The 24765-nt window shown below is 40.5% G+C and overlaps 1 protein-coding gene across 1 annotated transcript in view; it reads left to right on the top strand.

The window, feature by feature from the left end:
• Positions 1-23901, top strand: part of PDGFRA (platelet derived growth factor receptor alpha) — a 35048-nt gene extending 11147 nt beyond the window's left edge. Inside the window, exons 4-23 of the mRNA XM_042053396.1 lie at positions 783-1046; positions 1754-1884; positions 3224-3395; positions 3495-3684; positions 4189-4304; positions 4782-4908; positions 5721-5914; positions 6360-6454; positions 6565-6697; positions 10769-10873; positions 11560-11670; positions 12418-12571; positions 13680-13846; positions 14987-15102; positions 15657-15779; positions 16345-16456; positions 18263-18362; positions 18484-18589; positions 19285-19520; positions 20522-23901. Of these exons, the coding sequence (XP_041909330.1) occupies positions 783-1046; positions 1754-1884; positions 3224-3395; positions 3495-3684; positions 4189-4304; positions 4782-4908; positions 5721-5914; positions 6360-6454; positions 6565-6697; positions 10769-10873; positions 11560-11670; positions 12418-12571; positions 13680-13846; positions 14987-15102; positions 15657-15779; positions 16345-16456; positions 18263-18362; positions 18484-18589; positions 19285-19520; positions 20522-20669 (2900 nt within the window). The 3' untranslated portion in view covers positions 20670-23901. The remainder of the gene's footprint in view (positions 1-782; positions 1047-1753; positions 1885-3223; positions 3396-3494; positions 3685-4188; positions 4305-4781; positions 4909-5720; positions 5915-6359; positions 6455-6564; positions 6698-10768; positions 10874-11559; positions 11671-12417; positions 12572-13679; positions 13847-14986; positions 15103-15656; positions 15780-16344; positions 16457-18262; positions 18363-18483; positions 18590-19284; positions 19521-20521) is intronic.
• The last annotated feature ends 864 nt before the right edge of the window (positions 23902-24765 follow it).

The following is a 24765-nucleotide window of genomic DNA, read 5'->3' as shown; positions in this document are numbered from 1 at the left end:
TTTATTCTGATTGGCCAAATGGAGATGATTTGAGAGCTATGCTTTTTGTGCATAATGTTATGCAATTATGTTTTAAACTCAGACTTTGGATTGGCTGGGTAGGAAAGTTGGCATGTATTTTGTTGACTTTGAAAGAAATAAAACTACCAGGTCCTTGTTTGCTTTTTTTCCTAGTTGAATACTATATTTTGAAAACCACATGCTGTGACCATAATTAACTATGTCTCATAACTGTAATGTTGGACATGTTAGAAATACATGAAGATAAGTACCTTGAACTATTTTTGATGAAATGTGGCTTTAGTGGTGTTCAACATAAACAATATGAAACTGACTTCTACTTTTTTTTTTTACTTGGAAAGTGTTTGGATTTTTTATTTTATTTTTATTTTTACCCCTGCTTATATATTGGTTAGGAGACAGCTACTAATAAGAAATGGGAAACAATCTAACTTAAAATGATGTGACTTGTGATTAATAACACTTAACATATTGGGGAGAGGATCTTTTGTCCTTTTCATTCTGCATCCTGAGTTGTCATAAAGGAACCCAAGCCCTTTCCTGTTTTCTGCTTAGGAGAAATGTCTCATTACATGTCACATGAAATAGTTAAAATGAGATACCACATGAAATTAGAAAACCTTGCCTTCAACATCTGAAAAACTGGGAGAATGAACTATGCAAGTTTCAGTTATGACTTATAGGTGGTCATTGATATCCAATCCTTGTACGTGGACTTGCTACAAACAAGACAGTGTAATATTACCTCTTGTTTTTTACAGATCCAGACATGCCTTTTGTTCCTTCTATACCAGAAGACCAGTTCATCTTAGTAGAAGAAGGTGATCCCACAGTTATCCCTTGTCGGACAAGTGACCCAGATGCTCAAGTGACTTTAGTTAACAGTTTAGACAAGTCTGTGCCTGCTTTATATGACACCAAACAAGGCTTCATAGGGAATTTTCCTGCGGGCTCATACACATGCAAAACAATGGTTAAAGGTGTGGAGTTCAAGTCTGATGAGTTCCTCATCTATATTATAAGAGGTATTTATTTCTGTTCATTTTTTAAAAAAGAAAAAACTGATTGTGTTCTTTCTCCACACTGTAAGAGCCATATTAGGACCAGCATCACAGGGTTATATCAGATATTTCTCTAATGATGAACTCCTTGCTCCTCTGGCAGGTACTGCCAGTTACTTAGTTGCATGTTTACTTAAAATTTTCATGAGAATAACATGTCCCTAACTTAATCTTTTCTCCAAAATCATTGCAAGAAAAATGTTTTGTAGTCCATGTATTTTCATCCTATTTGCTGAAACACAACTTTAAAGGCTGGTGTTTCCCAGCAGCTTTGAACTGTAGACCTTTGGGTAGCCTGAAAAACATAATGATTTAATTATTTTGAAAACATTTTTCCTGGCCATCAAGGAATTCTCAAATACTCTCAAGGTCACTGATTCGCAAAAGGGGAAATTGCTTTTATACCCAATGCCTTTTTACAGGGGGATTTGAGATAGGAACTTCTAATTGAAATTTTATTTGTGGATAATTTCTTTGTGGGATTGAACTCAATGCCTGTACAGTTCATGCTTTAAATACAAATTGTTTATATTAGTATAGATCAGCAGTACTTTCACTGAATTTTCAAGGTGATTCCTCAGTAGAGGAAGTGAAATGGATATCCTCTGAAACAGCACCATGTGAAAATTGCAGTCTTTTAAAAACTAAATGAGATCTCTCTCTTCCCTTAGCTACTTCACAGCTGCCTGTTGAAATTGAAGCTCTTAAAACTGTCTACAAAACAGGCGAGACCATCGTAGTAACTTGTGTGGTCTTTGACAATGAGGTGGTTAATTTACAGTGGAATTATCCTGGGAAAGTGGTAAATATCTCTCTTTATTTCTTTTTCCTCAATGTTTGTACTTACTTATTAGGCAAGCAAGTGCGGTTGTAAAATATTCTCTCTTATCTGAATGAGGACAGCTGAGGAGACAAAACCAAGTAAGTTCTTTTAATTTTAGGTTACTGTAAAAGAAAGTCAGTCCCAAAAGGTAAATTTGCTGTTAGTAACTAAGCAAAACCTGAGAAGAAGTTGAGGTATGGCTGAGGAAGGAATGCTGTCCCTCAGGTCTTGTGCTGCTGCAAAAAAGAGAAATGTTGTGAAAATAGAAAGATCTAGGTGTGTTGGACATCTGAGTAGAGCTCTGCTTGCTACTGAAGGTCTGAAGCTCTAAAATGGCTCTCTTAAATCCTGGTTCTTGAGGATAATAAAGGACAATGAAGAATCAAGTCTATAATCTTAAGTGTTCTTCATTATGCAGGTGTAAACTGAAATGAGTCTTACAGTCACTGTAATTACTAATGAGAAACATCTAGTAAGAAAATCTTAAAACTTTTGTAGAACCCTGAAATCTTTCAAACTGGTTTAACATCCTTTTGCAGTGAAAACTTTTATTCAGTGAAACTTGGCTAGGGCCAGTTCCAGGCAATTTCAGAGTATCCCATGTAAAAAGTCTGGTTGAAGGAATGGTATAATTGAAGTGTACCTAGCTGTTACTCCAAATCCCACCTTTTATTGAGGTAAGTTACGAGCCCAAGAGGAAAAATTATTTAAGCAAGTTTTGTTTTGTTTTCCATCTTACACATCAGTCTAGTCTCTGCTATATACCACCTTTCAAAACTAGCCCCAGTACATTTTTGTACTAGCCTCTCATGATAACATGGTCCATCATTCTTACCATCCCTTTACTCTCAGGAGTTTTCTCCTTGTCAATAAATTATTCTTGTTTTGAGAGGATGCAGAACGTAGCATCTAGTAACTGGTTACTTTTTGTCTGGTGAAGGGGATAAAAATTAATCTTACTTCATGGGCACTGAACAAAGGGGAGTCAAGCGCCTTTCACATCTGAGGAAAAGGTAGTGCATAAACAGTGAATCACTCTTTCAAGTTGCTTACCCAATTTTTCAAAGGTATTTGTTTCGTGTGAACAAAATATCAGCTCTCAACCTCCTCAACCTTCTGTGCCCGCCCCCAAAAGGGTCTATTTATAGGCACAGCTCTTCTGTTGTGGCTGAAAAAGGCATCCTTAACTGAGTAAACAAGTCTTCTGCAACACAGGATTTAGATGGTTGTTCTCATTTCAGGGGTATCAAAGATCCTCAATGATGTGCTTTCAGTTCAGTTACTTAAGCAAGGTTTTTTTTCCTTCTCCAAACTACAGAAAGAAAAAGGTCTGATAAAACTTGATGATATCAAAGTCCCATCGCAGAAGCTGGTTTACACCTTGACCATTCCTGAGGCATCAGTGAAAGACACAGGAGATTATGAATGTACTGCTCGGCATGCAACCAAGGAGGTTAAGGAAAATAAGAAAGTAGTCATTACAGTTCATGGTATAGTCTGATTTCAGTGTAAATTATTAACACATTGGAAAACACCATTCTTGAAAAATGTTGCATAGTGTTGTTTACCCAAGGCTTTTTCATTTACAGACAAAGGCTTTGTTCACCTGGAGCCTCAGTTTAGCCCTCTAGAAGCTGTCAACCTTCATGAAGTCAAAAACTTTGTTGTTGATGTGCAGGCTTACCCAGCACCAAAAATGTACTGGTTGAAGGATAATGTGACTCTGATTGAAAATCTTACAGAGATTGTTACTAGTTCCAACAGAGTCCAGGAAACAAGGTAAAAAACCTTCTGACCCTTACTTTGCCATGCTGACTCGAGTTCCTCCCCAAGAAACCTGGGCACTGCTCCTGCTCACTCTTTACACCTCGGTTTGTTGCTCCTTCCTCAGCAGCATTTAAAAATAGTTTATTTGTTTTCTATTCTAAAAGGCGATGTCTAATTTACTTCTTCTTACTCCCTCCATAACATCAACCTCTTCAAGGTTCCTGAGCACTAAACCTCTTTGCTCCCTTCAACATGTCTCCACACCAATAAATTTGCAGCTATTTCCAGTAAAATCAGGGCTTTGTCAGGTCCTTGCAGAAAGTAACTAAGGCCGCTTCTTTCTCAGTTGTATGTTGATAGTTATTTACCACTTGAGTAATGACTTTAGTTAAAGGCGTGCTAAAAATGCTAAATGTCACTATATTGTAATAGCAACATACCCAGATTATGTGTTGCACCAAAATAGATTTGTTATGCCTGTATTAAAAATACAAACAACACCTTGCATTTCTGCAGGTTTCAGAGTATTTTAAAATTGATACGGGCCAAGGAGGAAGACAGTGGATACTACACTTTGGTTGCTGAAAATGAAGATGAGATTAAAAGATACACCTTCTCATTGCTAATACAAGGTAAGGAACCCCAAAGCCTTGCCCTCCAGAAGTCATGCCACACAGCAAAGACTTGATCCACTTACACACTGGATTGCCTGGAGTATGGATATACAAAAGGCATGAACCAGGGTGAGTGGAGGAGTGCGTGTGTGTTAGTCTCTGGAGCTTTTCTACCCTGATCCTGGCTTTCACTTCTGCACTGGCCTTGAGCCAAAAAGAAACTTTATCCTCCCAGCTAAGTTATTCCAGCTGACAGCAGAATGATAGCTAATTTAGCATGACATGGAGACGTGGCACAACTGCAGCACTTCCTTCTCATTGCTCTGGCCTAGAATCCACTCTGTCCTACAGGAGACAAGCACCTCCTGGATGAGTCTGTGCCTGTAGCTCTCGCTAAGATGTTGGCCAAACAACACCTGTCCTGCTTTGAAATTTGAAGTTGTTTTTTTTGTAGGCACTGACAAATAGTTTAACAAACTTCTGACTCCTTCCCAGTTCCAGCTCTGATCTCAGCCCTTGTGGATGATCACCATGGCTCTGCAGGTGGGCAGACAGTGAGATGCTTGGCAGAGGGGACCCCACTTCCCGATGTGGAATGGCTGGTTTGCAAGGACATTAAAAAGTAAGAGGAATGGGTGGTTTCTTATCTGAAAAATGACTTGTATCCTCAATTAGCTTAACATAATTAGCTTTCTGTTCAATAAGCCAACTCTGTGGATTTCACAGTCCTGGTTTGAGTAAGGATTTTGAGAAGTAGCTGTCCCTCCATTCAGGGAATATTTTTAATTTCCCAAACAGTTCAGTCTGCCTCATTACCACTCCTGTGTGTTTCTATATTTTCACTTGTAATTATTCCCCCCTAATTATAATTTTCACCTTCTAAGTATTTTAGACATGTGGTGTAATTGCTCCCATTTTTGCTAGTTCTATACTGGCTCTTTCTGTGTGTACTGGAAAGCTGCTTTTTTCCTTAGGATATTATCCAACAGGGAGGGGTAGATGATGCATGGAAGAAGGCTAGGAGGCTGGGTTCTCCTCTTACTGTGCTGAAACTACTTACTGCCTGGTGGGACGGTTGTCCTCCTAGCCCTGCCCCCAGAAGCCTTGTCCAGTGCTAAGGATTCTGTGAGAAATAGAGATCCATCCAGTGCCATAACTCCACTGGATACACAGTGACACCAAGGTCTATCTCTACCAGACCTGCTGGGCTGCATTGTTGGGCCCTCTAATCAACAGTAAGGAGGATCAGTATGCAAATTATTTTGAGGGAAGAAAGGTGCAGGTTTTTCACAGAGGCAATCTAAAGACCCTTCTGGCCCTTAAATGTATTGTTGTCAGAAGAAATTTGCAGGGAAAGGTAATTTTTGTTCTGTTCACTCTTATTTACCCATACTTAAACCAAATGCCTATTTCCCCCATTATTCTTCTCTGCAGGTGCAGCAATGACACCTCATGGACTCTTTTGACTAACAATATCTCTGATATTCACATGGAAGCCCACCTGGATGAGAAAAATATGGTGGAAAGCCAGGTGACCTTCCAGAAGGTAGAGGAAACCCTGGCGGTGCGATGTGTGGCAAGGAATGACCTTGGTGCTGTTACTCGAGAACTGAAGCTTGTGGCTCCCAGTGAGTTTGCTTTGTCCTTCTATGCAATTTCAGCAGCCAGTCCGACCCTCCTCTAACTCACCCCAGTTTTCCTAATGGCTAAAAATGTGAATTGTTGTAGATAGTGAATTAAATTGGATTTTTTTCCCACCCTGGAACTTCTGAGGGTAAGGCATTTTACAGGTCTTTATGGTGCATCTGCTTTTTGCTTACTATGTGGCTCCATAATTCATTTTGCCATTTTATTAGCACTGGCTATGGGACATTCTTCTAGACTATCTGCATTTGGTTTTGAAACAAGATGGCAGAGCAGTTCTGGCCTTGGAAAGACTTTACAGTCACCAGCCTCAGGAACTGCTCCTGCCACTTCTGCAGGACATGGCAACTGCAGTGATAGGAGAGTCTTATGTGTGTGATGTTCCTTGTGGTTCAGGAGGAAAATATGGTCTATCTTCTTACTCCACAGCCTTGAGATCAGAGCTAACGGTGGCTGCTGCTGTCTTAGTGCTGTTAGTGATCGTGATAATTTCACTGATTGTCCTGGTCATCATATGGAAACAGGTAATGTAGAAAAGTATTTCAGTTTGGGTGCTGAGTCCTGCTGGGTTTTGATCTGCTCTAAAGTTGGGTACAGGACTAATGCTTGGTTTTGCATTCAATGTGCTCTGCAGAAGCCGAGATATGAGATTAGATGGAGAGTCATTGAGTCTATCAGCCCTGATGGCCACGAGTATATTTATGTGGACCCAATGCAACTGCCTTATGACTCCAGATGGGAGTTTCCTCGAGATGGGTTAGTGCTTGGTAAGTTTTCTGTAAGGGAATAACCTCACCCTTCTTTGGGGAGAAATTTAATGACCATTCTGAGGTCTCTGCAGGATTTGCAATGGAAGTTATGGCCACAAAGTCCACAGTCTCTCTGTGTCTGTCTGTTCTCCTCAGTTCTCCTTCCTGATCTTCTTCTTCTACAGTGGCATCAGCCCTGAGGTCTTTGTGTTAGTGTCTCCTGTGCCTCCATTCTAGTTCTCCTCCACATGCCCTGTGTGCAGTGTCCACCCCTATGTGACTTAGGGGACTGTCTCAGTGTTAAATGCCCTTTTCAACACTCACTTCTGCTAAGGCATCCACAAGAAGGATGTCAGTATATTTTATCGCAAGACATTTATATACTTACATGCAGAGGCCAAGAAAATCTGCAACTAGTTATGTAGTTTTATTAAAAATATTTTTTCAATTATTAATCCATGCCACGCACATATCAGTGCTGAGTAACTGCATATTTTTGTGGCTACTGTCCTTCTTCCTTCCCCTTCTGCTTTCTTGCTTTGCTGTTCCTCATTGGAATTCATACAGAATTCAGTCGTAATTACTTCCTCAAGGCTGGCCCAATCTCGCTTTTATATCAATTGAAAGAGTAATGACTATAGAAGATTTTAATGTTCTATCCAAATAGTGCTTTAAACATACAAGGCTTGCCTCTCTTGGAGATATCTGTGCACCAAATTGTATCACAAAACAGAGGAGAAGAAGAAGAAATGTCTTTTGTTTGATATATTTCAACATACTCCCCTGGTGTAGTTCTTCACCATCAGAGAGAAAGAGTTAATTCTTGAAAGAAGCAAGACAAAAATTTCTGGTTCAGGAACAATATCCTTTAATTAAATTCATGTTGCTAATTGAAGACTAGAGGAGGGTGGATGTTTTATGGAATTATGTTATTACAACCCAGACTTTAATTATATGCCTAAATAGGATTTGTCAGATCTGAGTTGTTAAAGACCACCTCTGTGACTTTGTCTCCCTCTGACTCATGAGCACCAGCCTGCTTTAATGCTTTCTTGTTTACAAGTGTATTCAGAATAGTCAGTAACTTTAAAACCCAATGCTCCATATCCTTTTGGCAATCTGGATTGCACAAGTGCTTTTCTTGACATACTTACCCGCTGGCACTTCTGTCATATTAAATTCTTGCTGGTGAGGGGGGACCCTCTTTTGTTTCCAGGGCTGACAATTCTGGTTTGTGTGGATTTTCTCTTATCTAAGTGGGAGATGACAGCAAAGCAATTACACCTTTAGTTCAGGAAGGCTCTGAAGCAGGTTACAAACCCATTTCGGCTCAGCCAGATGAGTGTTTCTCATCCTAGCTGTGTAAGCCAGCTGGCATTTATTTGTTTTTTCTAGCCAGTAGTTCCTGGAGTGCAGTGCTGTGTTAAATGCCAACTCTGAACATTGGCTGGATGGAGCCTCAATTGATAAATTTGGGTTACACTGCAAATTTCCCTTTGCACTCACTGATCCACAGTATCTGCCATGCTGATACTGCTGTTTAAAGGGCCCATTAACTGGTGCAAGTCCAGGAGATGTGTACCAGAAGGAACAGTGCAGTAATGCCATGAGCTGTTTGAACACCACTGCCTTCTCCTGGCTCTGCTGAGAATTAGTGAGGTTCCAGCAGGACTTGGACCTCCTTGTCTAGCTGACAGAGCTGAGAGCAGCACCTTTTGAGGAATGGGGTCTGAGTGCTGCTGCTCAGGATACTAGGGTGGCTGTACAGAGACAGCAGAATTGCTCTCATCACTTCCCAGCAAGCCACTCATTTGTCCTGGTGACCTCAACAAAATGAAATGCTGGTCTGACACAGAATCAGACCCATGCCCATTTGAAAAAGGCAAGTTAAGATTCAAGTCACACAGCACTCAGAGATGTGGTACCTAATTTCATGAGTCTAGACTGGGTAGATTATAAAGTTTGACGCTTGTTTGGCTTTTAATATAGACCAAGAGACTTATTGCTTCATTTGGGGTGGGTTGATTATCCCAGGTCAATTTTAGCAAAAGAAGCACCCAGCTGAGATGGTTGCATCTGGAACAAATTCACAGACTTCACCTTTGTATTTCTGTTCTCTGAGCAGAGAAGCAGCACCTCTCTGGCAGCCACAGCAGATAAGCTCTGTGGATGGGTACAGAGGCTGAATCAGCTGCTGTTCCTCCATTAGTTTGAGGGGTGTTGAGCTGCTGCTGTGTCTGCACAGTCCCCCTATGGTGGTGAAGCAGCATTGCTCCTTCAGCAAGCAGGTCATAGCAGTGCCTTTATACTGAAAAGTAAACTCCCACTATAATTTTGAGCTTCAATGAAGCACTCATCAAGAATACGATGGCATTACAGATGCTTCCAGTTCTTGAACAGTTAGCTCCCACCTGGCTCCAAATTTCAAATGTAAAAGAAATGGGGCTTGGGCTACATCTGCAGAGAGGGTTGAAAAGGGGAAATAGCAGTGATGGCTCCCTGCCACTCCGGAAGTGCTCTCACTGTCTCCACATGCACCCCAGCCCAGCAGAGGTGATGGAGAGGGAGATGTGTGCCTCATGCTCAGCTGACAATATGGTTTTGGGGAGGAATTGGCTTGTGAAGACAATAAGATCAAGGAGCATCAGCAAATGCCATCACATTCTGAAGGGCTGCATCCTGCCATATGGCTCCCAGGCCTTTAGTCTGAAAAGTTTCAGGGGCCAAATTTCAGACTCGTGTTGTTTGAATTAGTCTGAAATTTAGTGTGAAGCTTTCTCACATTCTGATTGGAAAGGACAACCTTTGGAGCATGGGAATCTTGAAAAGAAATCACGTAGTTTCTGTGGGCATGACAAACTATGCTGTCATAATTTTGGAGAGGTTTGTCAGTGTTAACTCAGCTAAGCATTCTCTAACCATTTCTTGTGCTTGTTAATGGTGTAGATATTGTTAGGCTGGAAATTTTCTTTCAAAAGCATGTGTACAATAAAAGTGGGGGTAGTAACTAGAGGATAACAGAAACATATGGCATTGCATGCCAGATAACACCTTCAGAAGTGTAAAAGGTGACAAGTTCAAACTGCAAACGAATGTCAAAGACAAAATGCTTTATCTCCATAGTAAAAGTCACTATTAATTCTTTCTGTGCTCAAAGTCAAAAAGTAACATAAAATCAAAGTGACAGCTTGTCAGGCATATGATTATATTCTGGCATCTGGACCTCATGCAGGTTCATTCACTAAGTGTTGCCTTGATGAACTTGGTTTTCAATGCAGAAGCTATGAAATACAGTATTTTGGAGTATGTTTGTACAGTTCATTTTTCTCTAAAATATTGCTCAATCTGTACACAATTCTTCTGGAGACTGTATCCATATTAGAAGACAGGATATATTAATCCAAAATTTTTGTCTAAAGTGATTTGTGGGAAGAGTAAAGGATCTATAAATATTAGGTGTTTCATTGCAGCACTTGGAAATTTGCAATACAATTTATTCCAGCAGATGAAACACACTTGTACATTAAACTTCAGAGAAGTCTCCCTTCATACATGGTCAACATGCATTTCAGCTTCTTGCAGATCTGCAGTGGTCCTGCCTGTCTATTTCTGAATGTGCTGTTGATGTGCTTTAGTCCATTTTACTGCTGGATGTATCCAGCATTACATAATAGAACAAAACTACAGCTGAGGGACCCAATTCAGATTTGTAAGTCAGGTACACACCTATATTTTAATCAGGTGATGACTGAGGCAAAGAGGTCAGCTTGAGCCTAGGACAAGCCATGATTAGAGAGGATAAAGTGAAGATGGCAGGGTACAGGAAGAAATGAATTTCAATGAGCTGAGCTTCCAGGTGCAGGTGTGCTCTTGATGTTTGCTTGCATCTTTTTAAGAATTGTACTTAATGACAGTATTTCATATCTGCTTTTTCTGCTTAGAAACAACAGGAATAGAAATAATACCAGTGGTCTGGCTAAGGGAATGTGCCCTTTCCACACAAGAATCAACTTGCAGAGGAATGGAGACAGGAAAGGAGCTGAATTGCTGTTACTTTCTGAAATAAATAATGCTCTCCTTTGTGTTCAGGTCGGATCCTTGGTTCGGGTGCATTTGGAAAAGTAGTTGAAGGGACTGCATATGGACTGAGTCGCTCTCAGCCAGTGATGAAAGTAGCTGTGAAAATGCTGAAACGTAAGTCATCATGGTTCCATTTCCCAAGCTAGGTAGGGCAGGTTCCCACAGGGTTATTCAAACATTGCTTGTTATAAATTAATTCTTCATATCTAAAGTTGAAAATGAATGGTGGGATGACTGGATTTTAAAATTATATGTTAGATTGTTTTATGGCATTTCAAGCATGAAGGTACATGGCTTTTGAAAACATCCAAAGTTCAGGTTTAGCTGAGCAGCCACAATAACTCAACAAATACTGAGAAAGCTAAAGTAACCATGAATGTCTGTGAACAGATGAGAGCTACACAACAAAGGGAAATAGGCAGGTCTTGTGTAAGAATCTTAAGTTCACTGAAGATTTCCTAGTTCATGAGAACTGAGAATCTGATGCAGTGATTCTGTAGGAGCCATGGGGCGCTTGCTTGTGTTGAATGAGCAGCTTGTAGAGTGCTTCTGTGCCACACTACACCCCTGGAGAGGAACAAACAGACTGGGTCAGCTACTGAGCCACATCAAGTGAGTCCCTTATTAATCATTCGTGACTCCTCTCCAAGTCCCAAGAAAGACACTTATCAAGTAAAGGATATGGTCTTCTTCAAGAAACCATGGCAGCAATGCTCCAATGAGGCAAGCAAGGAGAAATTGTTTGTTAATATGAAAAAGGTGATTGCTCCCACTGAGTGGCTACTGTGTTTTTTCTACAGCTACAGCTAGATCCAGTGAAAAACAGGCACTCATGTCTGAACTGAAGATAATGACACATCTTGGCCCCCACCTCAATATTGTAAATCTGCTTGGAGCTTGTACGAAATCAGGTGGGTTTGGTTGACAAAATAAAGGTTTGCTGTGGGGTCATCATTCAGCACTTAACAAGCACATCGATGCCTAAAGATTTTTGGCTTTTTATGTAATCTTCATGTATTTGTAGCTCTGTAGACTGTTAAATGCCTAGGTATAACTTCTAGTACTTTCCCAGCTTTCTTTCCCACAGCGAACAAATGCTTATTGATGCATTTTAAACATTTTATTTAGTCTTGCCTGTTAGTTTACTAAGGACCTTTTCTTTTGCACCATGTAATCATAGACACAACAAAGGTAGGGCAGGAGATTGGGAGGAGAGCTCCAACGGGGCAGAATCCAGGCAGGAGATTATCTAACCAACTGCTCCTCTGTTTGGATAACATTGGCTACATATTCTAACTGCCAGATCTTATAAAATTGTACAAATTTAATTCGGAGCACTTTTTTTACTATATTGTGTACCCGAAGGCTTTCAAGTAAATGTTTGCTCTTATATTATTGTTCTGACATTGTTTAGAAAAGTTTGTGTTCTATTTCCAGGCATAAACACAGGTTTCAAGTAAAGGATTTACCAACAAATATAAACAAATATAGGTTTCAGAAACCTGCCTGATATTTGGTAATAATTGCAGTCATAACTTAATAGATAGAAATGCATTAACTCACAACTCCATTTTCTACTACTTTTGGAGTCTTTTTGTGTTTGTTTCTGTTTTTCAAAGACCCCACTCATAATGCATAATTTTGCTTTATTTTAACAGGTCCTATTTACATCATTACTGAATACTGTTTTTATGGTGATCTGGTGAACTACTTGCATAAGAACAGGGACAACTTCCTGAACCGACACCCAGAAAAGCCAAAAAAAGATTTGGATATCTTTGGGATGAACCCTGCTGATGAAAGCACAAGAAGGTTGGGAAAAAAAGGAAAAAAGAAATACCTGATATGCAACTTAAGGACTTAAGTCACTATTAACCCTTATTCCATTACTCTCATTCATTGGTTTAAAGCCCTCCCTAGTTTTTCTCGTTAGACCTTTATTTGTCAGGTTTCATAGGTCTGGGAAGGTTTCAATAGTTCTTGTTCAGTCTTCCTGTCCTGGATTTGTGTTACCTGCATGTAGAGATGCCTGCAGTCTAAGGACCCCTGTGGTTTCTCCATAGACACCCTGACATCCCAAAGAAGATTTTTGTTAATAAATCACAGCCCAGTGTTTCTTTTTTTTTTTTTTTAATATCCTTTTGGCTCTACACACCAAACTTTTAAAAGTAAAGGGCATCTACCTGTCTGCTTGTTTCCATGCTTGGGGAATTTCCACTGTCTAAAACTCCTTCCATTCAAACAATCTGGCAGAGCTTGTTCTCCAAGCTCAGGTCCTCTCCTTTATCTACCAATAGCCACTCTCGACAGTTTCCTAATGGTTAATGTTCATCCCATAGCTTTTTCCAGACGATGGTTGAGGAATTTTGTCATCATGCATTGAGCAATAAAGCAATGCCATAAAACTAGCCAGGATTTAAAAGGTAAACAGAGATTCATTCAAAAAACCACTCAGACAAGTAGATAACTGACTTGGTAGCTGAGTAAAGCCAGGACTATTCATCTGGGCATGGGTTTGTTCAGCAGGACTGGATTTGATGCAAACTGTCTGGGTGAATAAATTACATCTATCATTTGGAATACTTTGAGCTAAAAGCCCTAGGTAGTGATACTTGAGTTCAGTGGGATTTTGGGACATAAGGCATGGTTACATACCTGACTGTTGGCAAAAGCCTACATTTGAAGTGCTTGTGTTTGACTACAGGATACACAGTAACATGTATTAATAAGTGATGGTTATGTTATATATATGATATGTGGTAATGATATATATGTATATATATGTATTCCCTAACAAGAAGCCAGATGTTGGATTTCACATCAGTACAGTGGTACACCTTAAGCGAACTGTTAGATACATGCATGCTGTGACAGGGAAGTCACTAGCTGAATACACTTGTACTTTTTTTTCCAATTTCAGTTACGTGATATTATCGTTTGAAAACACTGGAGAATACATGGACATGAAACAAGCTGATACCACTCAGTATGTGCCAATGCTGGAGAGGAAGGAGGGCTCTAAATACTCTGATATTCAGAGATCTGTGTATGATCGGCCTGCTTCGTATAAAAAGAAATCCATGACAGGTAATGTAGGACTGTCCCTTCTGCATATATCATTAATACAAATTACTCTAGTGTAAACACATATCTTATTTTTGTCCTCTAAATGCACACAAACTGCTTAGCTCTGTTCAGCAAGAGCATAAGCTGTAAGCTAAAAGCTTGTGGTTGTGCTCTTCCATTATGCTCTGGGGGTAGGAGTGCTTGTTGCTGGAGCAGAAGGGATCCAGTTGCGTATTTGTTTCTGTGCTGAAGCGCTGGGTGGTTGTGCTCTGCAATGGGGCTGTAGGCACTCTTTGGAGGCAGTGATTTTATCAGTCTTGTAGTTTGAAGGATTTTGAGCAATAGCAATGACCAATAATAATAGTAGTTTATATTGTTCTGTTTCCACTTACATTTCACATTAACTGAAACTTACCAAACCCAGAACACTCCCAAATACTTTCCTGGATTATGTAATGAAGCTAATGAATGCATCCATTCCCTGTCCCTGTTCTCAGAAAGCAAATATGCTTTTGTTTAAAAACAGACACTGTCACTTCTGCCTCCAGGCCCCAGAAACGGAACCATATCCAGTCCCAGATTTACATGGCAGACTTACGCACTCATGTTGTGCTCTAGGACAGTCGGGGAAAATGAATCACTGAATTTTTGACTGTTTTTTTCTGACATTTTTCATGAAAGAAATAAGATCTGTTGCCATAGAATTCCTGACCCTTTTTGCTGGTGTTGGATTAGGCCCAGTGAATAATTCCTAGGAAACAACAACATTCAGCAAAAATAAACAGATAAAAATGTACATGCATGCACAAAATCCTAATGAAGGCATCACCTCTGAATAAATATTTTTGTACTACACACTGAATAAACAACCTGTGTGACATTCCAGGAAACTTTTTTAACTTTACTTTTTCCTATCGTTCCCAGGGGAAAAAATTACAGACAGGAGAAAACCCAAAACCTTTATTTAACCCTGGTTGTTTTTAAGAATGCAGTATGTGTCAGTGACTGATGCAGACATTAAAAGTGGTAATAGTTACTACGAAAAGACTGTTTTGGTCATGGTACTCTAAATCATCATCTCAGAATCATGATAGGTAGGGAAAGATGAATGCTACTTTCACACCCCACAGCAAAACCATATTTTTCTTCTTTTTTCAATAGAATCAGAAGTCAAAAACCTTCTTTCAGATGACAGTTCAGAGGGCCTCAGCCTACTGGATTTGCTGAGCTTCACCTACCAGGTTGCACGGGGAATGGAATTCTTGGCTTCTAAAAATGTAAGTAAATTTAAAAAAGCAGGTAAAATGGAAAAAGGTGTAAAATTTTCTTCTGCAGCTATGGGTTTTAAATTAGATTTTGAGCATATGACACAATATAGTATTCTTTTTGGAGATATAGACAGCTTTTTCACTTACCTGGAGATAGAGATCACCATGGTGGGAAAAAAATCAAAGCAGCAGTCTGGCCTCTTCTCCTGCTGCATCCAGTGGCACTGCTGGAGTCAAGGTGTCAGAGATGTTGGAGGATCAGAGCAGAGTCTGGGTGAAGGGTCCATACAGTCACAGACCAGCATGGTCAGAAGCATAGGCATATCATTAGTACATGATGGGTACAATGGGAAAGGGTGACCTCACTTTTGCGTCCCCCCTACAATGCATCCATGTGAGACTTCGCTGGTCCTGAGGACTGGTGCCTTCCTGCCCCTGTTAGCAGGTGCTTGTTCAGTAGAAGTTCTTGTTAGGACTGTACCTAGAAAGTCAACCCTTTTGTAAGGGCAATGGCTCCCATGGAATAAGCATGTCCTTGAACAACTTCATTTTTCTCCATACAGTGTGTGCACCGTGACTTGGCCGCTCGTAATGTCCTCCTGGCTCAAGGAAAAATTGTGAAGATCTGTGACTTTGGGCTGGCTAGAGACATCATGCATGATTCCAACTATGTCTCCAAGGGCAGCGTATGTACTTAATCTCCAGAGCTCTGCTTTAACTGAGCTGAAAACTGCTGGTGTTAAATGCTATTTCATGTTCTTGCCATTCAGTGTTGGTTACAGTAATTGACCGTTGGGATGAATGCTCCTCAGAACAATTTATCTTCAGTTCATTAATTCCTGTAACTTTTCTGACTCTGTTTTAAAGCCAAAAAGTACACATTTAGTACTTCGGAGTCGTACATTTTTAACCGGCAAGTTTTGTGACTGGATAAATTATTCAGGAACTGTCAAACAATGACATATCAGACCTAGTTCAGCAGTGCCAGATTTTGCATCATACCTTCAATCAGACTGGTCATTTGCTAGTAACAAAATGAATACAGTTATGGTTTAACTAGTTTTTGTGAGGCGCAACGAGTAGCATCCTGGTACCTCTGTATTAAATTGAATTAAAAATAAAGACTAGCAAGGTTAATATAACTTTTCTTATAGGGAGAGGTTAGTCCTGGCTATCAAACAACAATTGCAATGGTAGGCATTTCTTTAATGACTAATCTGTGTGTTTGGGCTTTCTTTCTTTTCGTTACAGACTTTCCTCCCAGTAAAATGGATGGCACCTGAAAGTATTTTTGACAACCTGTACACAACATTAAGTGATGTCTGGTCTTACGGCATTCTGCTGTGGGAAATATTTTCTCTTGGTATGTACCGTGAATATTTTCCTATGTATAGTGATTAAGTTTTTTCAATTCAAACTGTTCTACATGAAGTATTTCAAATTCTACACATAAAAATATATGTGTGAAACCCACTCTTAGTTGTTCTTCTATATGGGGCTTCAGATTCCAGTGTTGCGTGTGAAGTGAAATGTCCATACTCTCCCAAAGTTCTCTTTAGTTTTGGTGAGGATTTTTTGTTCGAATGTTTGGGGGTTTTGTTTTTGAAATATACTTTTTTTCTATAAAACTAAAAAAACTGTGTGAAAATCTTTTGTGGAAAAGTATTGGTGTGCCACAACAGGATTGATTTTCTGTCTAATATGAGAAGGAACATGTTTCTCCCTTGCAATGGGGTGCCTGGGGCTGCAGCCCAGCTCAGCAGCTGGTTTGAAACAGTCTCTTCATACCCGTTTCAAAAGAGACTGTCTCAGTCCCATTACAGAATGAAAATTAATGTCAGTCTTCTGGGACACTGATTTCTCATTTGCAGGTCAACACTGTTCACACAGTTGGTTTATGGCAGCATAAAGTGGTTATGACAATATATAGCAGTTACAGACAATGTACAGCTCCCAGCTGGGAACAGCCTGGCTCTCTCATCAGCCTCATTAATTAGCCTCCTGGATGGTTCGATGGCCCGCTTCAGTGAGCATGCACTGCCCAGATTTACTGCCAGCAGAATTAGTCATGCCTGTATGGGATCTACTGCTACCCCACGGCAAGCCCAAGCCTAATGTTATTTTCTAGAATAAGTTGTCACATAACTGCTTCTCAGAAAACAACAGTTGCACCACTATTTATGGTATTGATTACTGTAATATCTGGGCATTATAGGATGCTGTAAATATCCATTCCCCAACACCCCTTGGAGGCATGGGAGTGCTGTTAGATAGCTCAGGATGTGAAGCACTGTAGTTTGCTGCCCTACCTTTAAAGAAGGTTCTGAAGCCAAGTTTTAGGTGAAAATCCTGCTTTTGAAAGGGCTGAGGTTTCTGAAGTAATAATATTGTATGCCTCCTCCATCTGGGAAAGTTGTTTTTTCTTGGAGGGTAAAACATATCCTCAGCAGTGTTTGTTAAGAACATTTTAACATCTTGCTACCATGCTGACTTCAGCTTGAATGACCCTTTTACACATCAGCAACAACCAAGCATGAGTGCAACGATGTCTGTGTGCTGCAGCCCCAAATTATTAGTTAACTGTGTCAGCTTGGGCCAAGTCCTAACTTTTTGACAACCCATGCATGTGACATGTTAGCTATTGTCTGAAGCCAGCTGCCCAGCTGGGACGAGTGGGGTACGAAGGGGACTTACACCAAGGCTTTGGGCTTGCAGCCAGGATGAGGTGTGTTACTCAGGCTGTGTCACTCTCAGCTGTCCTACAGGTGCCAAAGACAATAATGCCAGACAGAGCAAGCATCTGGGCTAAGTTCTCACAGAAAGGCAGTGGCAGGGCAGAGCTGTGACCTCAGCCATGCCAAATGCAGGCTGATGACCTCATCCAGGTATCATACACTCTCTGTCCCCAATACATTCTATAAACACTGTAAAAATATTTTTTTTCTAACTAGTAACTACTTCAATCTTTCCTAGCCAGCGTTTCACATTAGGGCTTAATGTCGTCAAGACAATAGCCCTGATGTGAAACACTGGCTAAGAAAGAATCATTCTGATGTCATGTTAAATTACAGCATTAACACTGCGTGACATGAACAGGAAGACAGTATTTGGGAACTCCGCATGGATAGGCAAGTACAGAGTAGTACTTTTGCTTCTCTTTTGTCTGCAGGTGGCACACCGTATCCTGGCATGATGGTCGATTCCACTTTCTACAATAAGATCAAGAGTGGATACCGAATGGCCAAACCCGATCATGCTACCAATGAAGTGTATGTGTGCATTTGGCTTTTCCACACCTGGCCAGTCTCCAGAGAATTTTGGCTTTAGTTTCTGTTTGGTCGGTTATGTTCCTCTACTAGTTGGTTAAATTGGTTTCCATCTTATCTGCAGGTATGAGATTATGGTGAAGTGCTGGAACAGTGAACCAGAGAAGAGACCTTCTTTCTACCATTTGAGTGAAATTGTGGAGAGTTTATTGCCTGGAGAGTACAAAAAGGTTTGCTCTTTTTAATTTTCTTCGTGTTTTCTGTATACTGCTTCAGAGGGAATTATAAGAATTGTTCCAGCCATCAGAGCCATGAGTGCTGAACCGGCACATTCTAACCTATGTGAATTGTGTGATTAGCATGGGGACCTTGCACGTTCAGTTTCTTCATTCGAGCTTACTGAGAGAAGCAGCTCTGCGGTATTAACTGGGAAGCAGAACTCTTCCTGTCTAATTAAATCCTATCAACTCAATTTTTCTACTGGAGAACTATGTATTTTCATGGTATTTTGTAGGCAGTGAAATAATTCTATAAAAGGGACTTCTTGGCCCATGTGTATAATCTCCCTGTCTCTTTCCTTGGACCCTGAAGCCAGCAAGTTCTCCCCTCATACCTCTGATAGCTCTGGCCAAGTTGTGTCTGCCCCATCACTGAGTGTTTCATTTTCCCCACCAACCTTAATTCCCTTCTCCCTACACTTCTTTCACATCTATTTGTCTGCTTTGTGCTGCTACATTTGCTCCTGCATCATCTAAAACTTAGGTGTCACTTCTCCCTTCAATTAAAGATTCTGGACTTCTCTATCCAATGTTGCTGGCTCATAGGGCAGAATATTTTCTAGGCTAATGAATCACAGCTGCCCATCTGAAGAAAGGCAGCCTTAGTGAATAGCATCTAATGAGGGGGTTGAAATGATTATTTTCAGAGCTATGAGAAGATTCATCTGGACTTCCTGAAAAGTGATCACCCAGCTGTCACACGCATGAGAGGGGATTGTGACAATGCTTACATTGGTGTAACCTACAAGAACGAAGACAAGCTAAAGGACAGGGAGAGTGGATTTGATGAGCAGAGGCTGAGTGCTGACAGTGGATACATCATTCCCCTGCCTGACATTGACCCTGTTTCTGAAGATGAGCTTGGCAAAAGAAACAGACACAGGTAGGTGCAGTTCACAGATCCCGTAGCCCATAGTCACCATTTGGGATCATGTTTGGCAATGTCCATTTACACTTTCCAGCATCATACTCTGCAAATGGTTTCCTTAGCTCTCTTGAAACTACTTATTGGGGGAGTTGCATATAAATATGGTAGCATGACTGACCACAGTGTTTCCAATGTGAAAAAAATAATTTTGCCTGTTTTGTGGTTGCCAGGGTAAGGGGACTGTTGGTAGGGTGCTTCTGCGTGTTTCTGGGACTCCCTTAAAAGCTTGGTCAAGTCACAATGGTTGTCTGGTAGCTCTCTGGGCACATTTTGCAGCACATCTTACCTCCACAGCTCAACAGCTTGGAGCTTCATATGAGATCTCAAAGGATTGATTTTTTTGTATGAGACAAATTTCAAAATTTTGGAGAAGTTGTTTATAATATCTTCTATGGTATAGTTTTCTATGAAAGCAGGGTATCCAGAACTCTTTACTTCTCTCTTGTCAACTTGTGTGACCAATTCCACTACAACACAACACTGTGTGACGCTAATTGTGAATGGCGCAGGTTTAATTCAGCACTTAATTCATAGTATATAGAATCAGCAACCTGGAAATTTTTTTTTTGGGGTATATTTTTGTGCATTATTCAAGAGAGGGAAGAAAGAAGTCCCTAAAAGTACTATCAAAATTAAGACATATTACCTCTCTCTGTTCTCTTACTGTCTGTTATTGCTATCTTCTTTTCACCTGACCTCCCTAGATTTACCTAAGTGACCTATTGTCACAGTAGTGTCATAAAACTATTTGTCCAACAAGAGTCTGGCTGAAAGTGCTTGGAGGAACATAAGAACAACCTGCTCCTTTGAAATCCAAGGTGATTCACTACCTCTGATATACGAGATTTGTCATGTCCTAAGAAACTGGTGGTAGTGTTCGGTTCTGCTAGAGACTGGAATATTTACCCAGCCACAGTCACCATGTACCTTATCTCTGAGGTATTTGTCTCTTCCAGTTCACAGACATCTGAAGAAAGTGCCATTGAAACTGGTTCCAGTAGCTCTACCTTCATCAAGAGAGAGGACGAGACCATTGAGGACATTGACATGATGGATGACATTGGGATCGACTCCTCAGACCTGGTGGAGGACAGCTTCCTGTAACCCCACCGACACATTCCAGCTCTGCACAACGGGAAGCTTCCTGTGTTGTCTACAGACTTCTGCTCCACAGAGAAAACCACTTTATTGAAAGGTCAAGGATGTGAAGAGGAGGTGGATTTGTAGAGAGGAACTCCCAGAAATGGGCAGAGGAATCAGCCTGAGTATAAATGAAAGAGACATGTTGAAGATGGATTTTTTAGTGTTGCTTCTTGCAGTACTTCAGTAGCATCTCAGTGTTGTTTGCCATTCGAACTGGTAGGAGGATGAAGGAAAAGGCCACAAACAGACCAGTTCTGTGTTTCAAGGGCATTCATATGACTTTGATGGATCAATTTTCCACTGCAGCAATACTTCACCATTGTAATTATGTAAATAACTGTCTACTCAAGGATCTTTTGAGGTGCACGTTGAACATATGCCATGGATTTCAGAAGAGGTCACTCACGAATTTTGTGTACTTCCTCCCTCAATCTCAATGTCAGCTGCTGTTGAACTATCATGTGAATTGAAGAACATGCAAAAACCACTTTTGGACCAAAAAGGTCTAAAACCACAAGGGACTGACTGGTACTATAAAACATGTTACTTTTTACCATTAGTGCAAGTAAAGGGGAATAATAATGATAATAATAATGATAATTAAAAGTCAGTCTATAATAGGTGTTAGAACCTAGTAAGTCTTTATTAACTATAGAAGGTAGCTGTTTTCAAGATAATACTACTACTGCTTTCAGTAACACTAAATGTATATTTTAAAATCCATTGTCCTTCAGTAAAAGCTTTTTAAGTGCAGGGGAGAAAATTCCAGCCCAAAAATTTTTATGAAACAATTCTTTTTTTTTTCTGATCTACACAGAATGATAATTGTTCTGGTTAGCTAAAACTACTTTAATGGAGAAAAAATTTAAGATTTTTTCTCCTCTAATGAGCTGAGGAGCTTTTCTAATCAGATATACTAGAAGCAATTAGTTTTCCTCTGACTGAGGTTCTAAAAATTTAAATTTAAAAAAAAAAATTATGACAGATTCCCAAGATGCTGGGGAATGGAAGATTATGATAAACCACCAGCAATATCCCATTATTAGTGTTTCATGGGTACTCAAAATCTTATCCTGGGGTTAGCTGTGAAGAACTGATTCGATATTTGAACTGTTCAAGAAATAAAGACATATCTCCTATACGAGACTGAAACTCGAGTTCAAATAAGCAGAAATAATTCTGCAGCAAATATTCTTGTCTTAGTTTTCAAGTTTAAACAGGAGCAGAAAGCTCTGTTGTCTTTGCAGACTGCAACTACAAAAGGTAAATGCTTCTAGGAGTGGTTTTTGGAAGAAGGTGCATGAAAATGAACCTGTTCTCAGTCTGCAATTGTTGGTTTTTGACACCACTTATATGAGCAAAGTATTATGATTACTGCTATCACTGTACAATGTGTTACTGAGATATGATGCTTTGGAAGACTTACATGTGAAAAAAGCCACATCGCTGCCAAGGGCCCCATCCTTTCTGATGCTCAACTTTCAAACTTTGCCTTAATTCAGTGCAGTGAGCACCTCTTAGGATGTGCCCAGCCTCGGTTACAACATAACCAATGCAAATGTGGTGCAAACTCATTCCTGTGTTGCAGTATTTTCCTAGGAAGTGTGAAAGACGGACCAGCAGTGACTGACAGAACATGCTGCCATGTTAAACTACAGTTTACCTTCAAATGGCCCTACAAAAAGCTCCGCAAGTCCCCTTGACTTCACTTATTGTGGACAGTTTTGGACCAAATAAAATCAAATGCAATATTGGCAGTGTTATGGTGTGGGACACCACACAGGCAAATAATTCTGGGTCTGGGTTTCAAACTGTCACCTGGCTGAGGCGGCGCACAAGATCACAGCAAATGTGAAAACAGGACCTGAAGCGAGCCCCCACATTTTCAACCCCGACGGAAGCTGACAATCAGAAGGAATGGTGAATGATGGTGCATTCTCTACTTCTACTTTTGACAGATCAAGACCGAGTGTCTACCTGGGACCATGCTTTAGCCAAGCATATCACTGAGCTCTGTATGGGGACAACTGTGAAACAGACTCTTGATGCAGCCAGGACAGATGAGACAATGTGAAATCTCCCTCCGGTTACGAACTATGAATTGAGGAAACACAAATTAACTATGGATATCCCAGATATCTGTATGGCCACTTGAGAGCACAAGTGCCTTAATTTGCATGTATAGTCTTTACAACTAGACATTCAAATTAGGCAAGCAATTTCACCTGCATTTTTGCACATGGCCTAGTGTTCTTCAGGGTTTGAAAATCAGCCCCAGCATGTTTTACTATATCAGTTACTGGAATCTAAGGACATTTTCATGCAGATTTGCCTTCCCCTCACCAGCTTCATTCTGTATCTCACAGTGCATCTCAGGCTAGACTCAAATGGTGAACCAGAGCTGGCTCACTTTCTGGTACACGGTAATGTTAATTCTCCATCTTGTCATAGTATTTTGCAGATGAATTGCATCCATGGCAGGGGTCTAGCCAAACCCAACTCACTGCAGGCTTGGAATCAGATAAGCTGGCCTGGAAACTGGAATGAGAAGGAGAGGAAGACAGAGGATTTACTATAGAGGGAGAAGTGTGAGAGGATGAATTGTTTAGTTTCACAATATTATCAGTATTACAGACTTTTTTTTTTACGGCTTACTTTTTGAGAAGCCACTGGAAGAGATATTCCCAAACCTTTTGCTACAGTAATTGTATAACGACAATCAGTGTTATCCTATGAAATGCAGCTTTTGATTTGGAATGGCCAACCAATTCCTTACAGCGTGGTCTGCAACTTGTACAAAATGGTCCTATTACATGATGAAGGACGTGAGATATGATGATGTTATACATCAATATGTATATAAGTATTTTTATATAGACTTCTAGAATACTGCCAAAACATTTATGACAGCTATATCACTGCCTTTGTTTATATTTTTTTTTACTGTGATATATTCCACAGGCACGTTAACTGTTGCACTTTGAATGTCCAAAAGTTATATTTTAGAATAATAAAAAAGGAAGTGTTTCCAAAATGATGGCTGTTGTGAAATGTTTGAAGAAGGGCAAACTGGCCTGAGTGGTGGTAGGCACAAAATGTATTTCAAAAATGCCCCTGTTGATATTTTGTCTTTGAAAAAATCTTGTAAATTAAGATCTCTATATTTCAATAAATGATATATAATTTAAGGATATGTGAGGGGTCTATACTCACTTATTGAAAGATGGTTATAAAAAATCAGTCTTACTCAGGGATTTTTTCCCTCAAGCGGTTTTTGGTTGAGTTCTCTGCAAAGGCATCAAGCAATAATGACAAGTATGTCTCCGAGCCCTTCCAGTGGGTATAGTGAGGAAGTGCTGGCAGCAAATGACCTGGATAGCAAGTGACATCCGTGCGGAGTCATATTACCTCCCAAGACACAGCAGGTGTGGTGCTTCAGCACTGAGTGGGTGGGTGGGCACTGGGCTCCCTGCACAAGATGAAACCCTTGGCCTTGGCACCATGTGTGCTGGGGGAGTTGATGCCTGCTGGTCTGCACACACTCAGGAAAGGCCTCTGGCTACAGGGTTTTTTGAACCTGTGCTGAACTCACCTCCTCTGTGAATCAAACCAGATTTTTAGTATGGTTCTGTGCTCCCACAGTAATCAATTTTACACAGTGTATTTAAGTGAATGTGAATTTGAGAAGATTTGCAAGATTTCAACCTGAAGTCAGAGTTAAACTTGACAGCTGCACTTCCTGCACCAAAGCCTGTCTTGGTTTTCCAGTGGGAGCTAGGCAGGGCTGGCTGTGGGAATGCCCTGTGGATAGGTAGGTTAGCAACCTTCTGTCCTTGGGGCGGTCACTGTTCTTGTGGCAGTCACTGTTCTTGCTGGGAACTTGCTGAGAGATAAACTCTCCATCTAACATTTCCCCCTCCTCATTCAAATGGGGTGCAGCATCCTGGGCCCTTGCCTTAGATAAGAGAGTAGGTTGTCTCTCCTTTGTGTCTCCTTGCTGAAAGAACTCTTTATCCTGTAACACTGCACGGACACACACCACTTCCTGTCACCACAG

Source organism: Corvus kubaryi, unplaced genomic scaffold, assembly GCF_017639235.1.
Source record: "Corvus kubaryi isolate FWS band 111438036 unplaced genomic scaffold, C.kubaryi_AGA036_p1.0 split1-131, whole genome shotgun sequence".
Taxonomy (NCBI): domain Eukaryota; kingdom Metazoa; phylum Chordata; class Aves; order Passeriformes; family Corvidae; genus Corvus; species Corvus kubaryi.
This window is presented reverse-complemented; position numbering and strand designations above follow the sequence as displayed.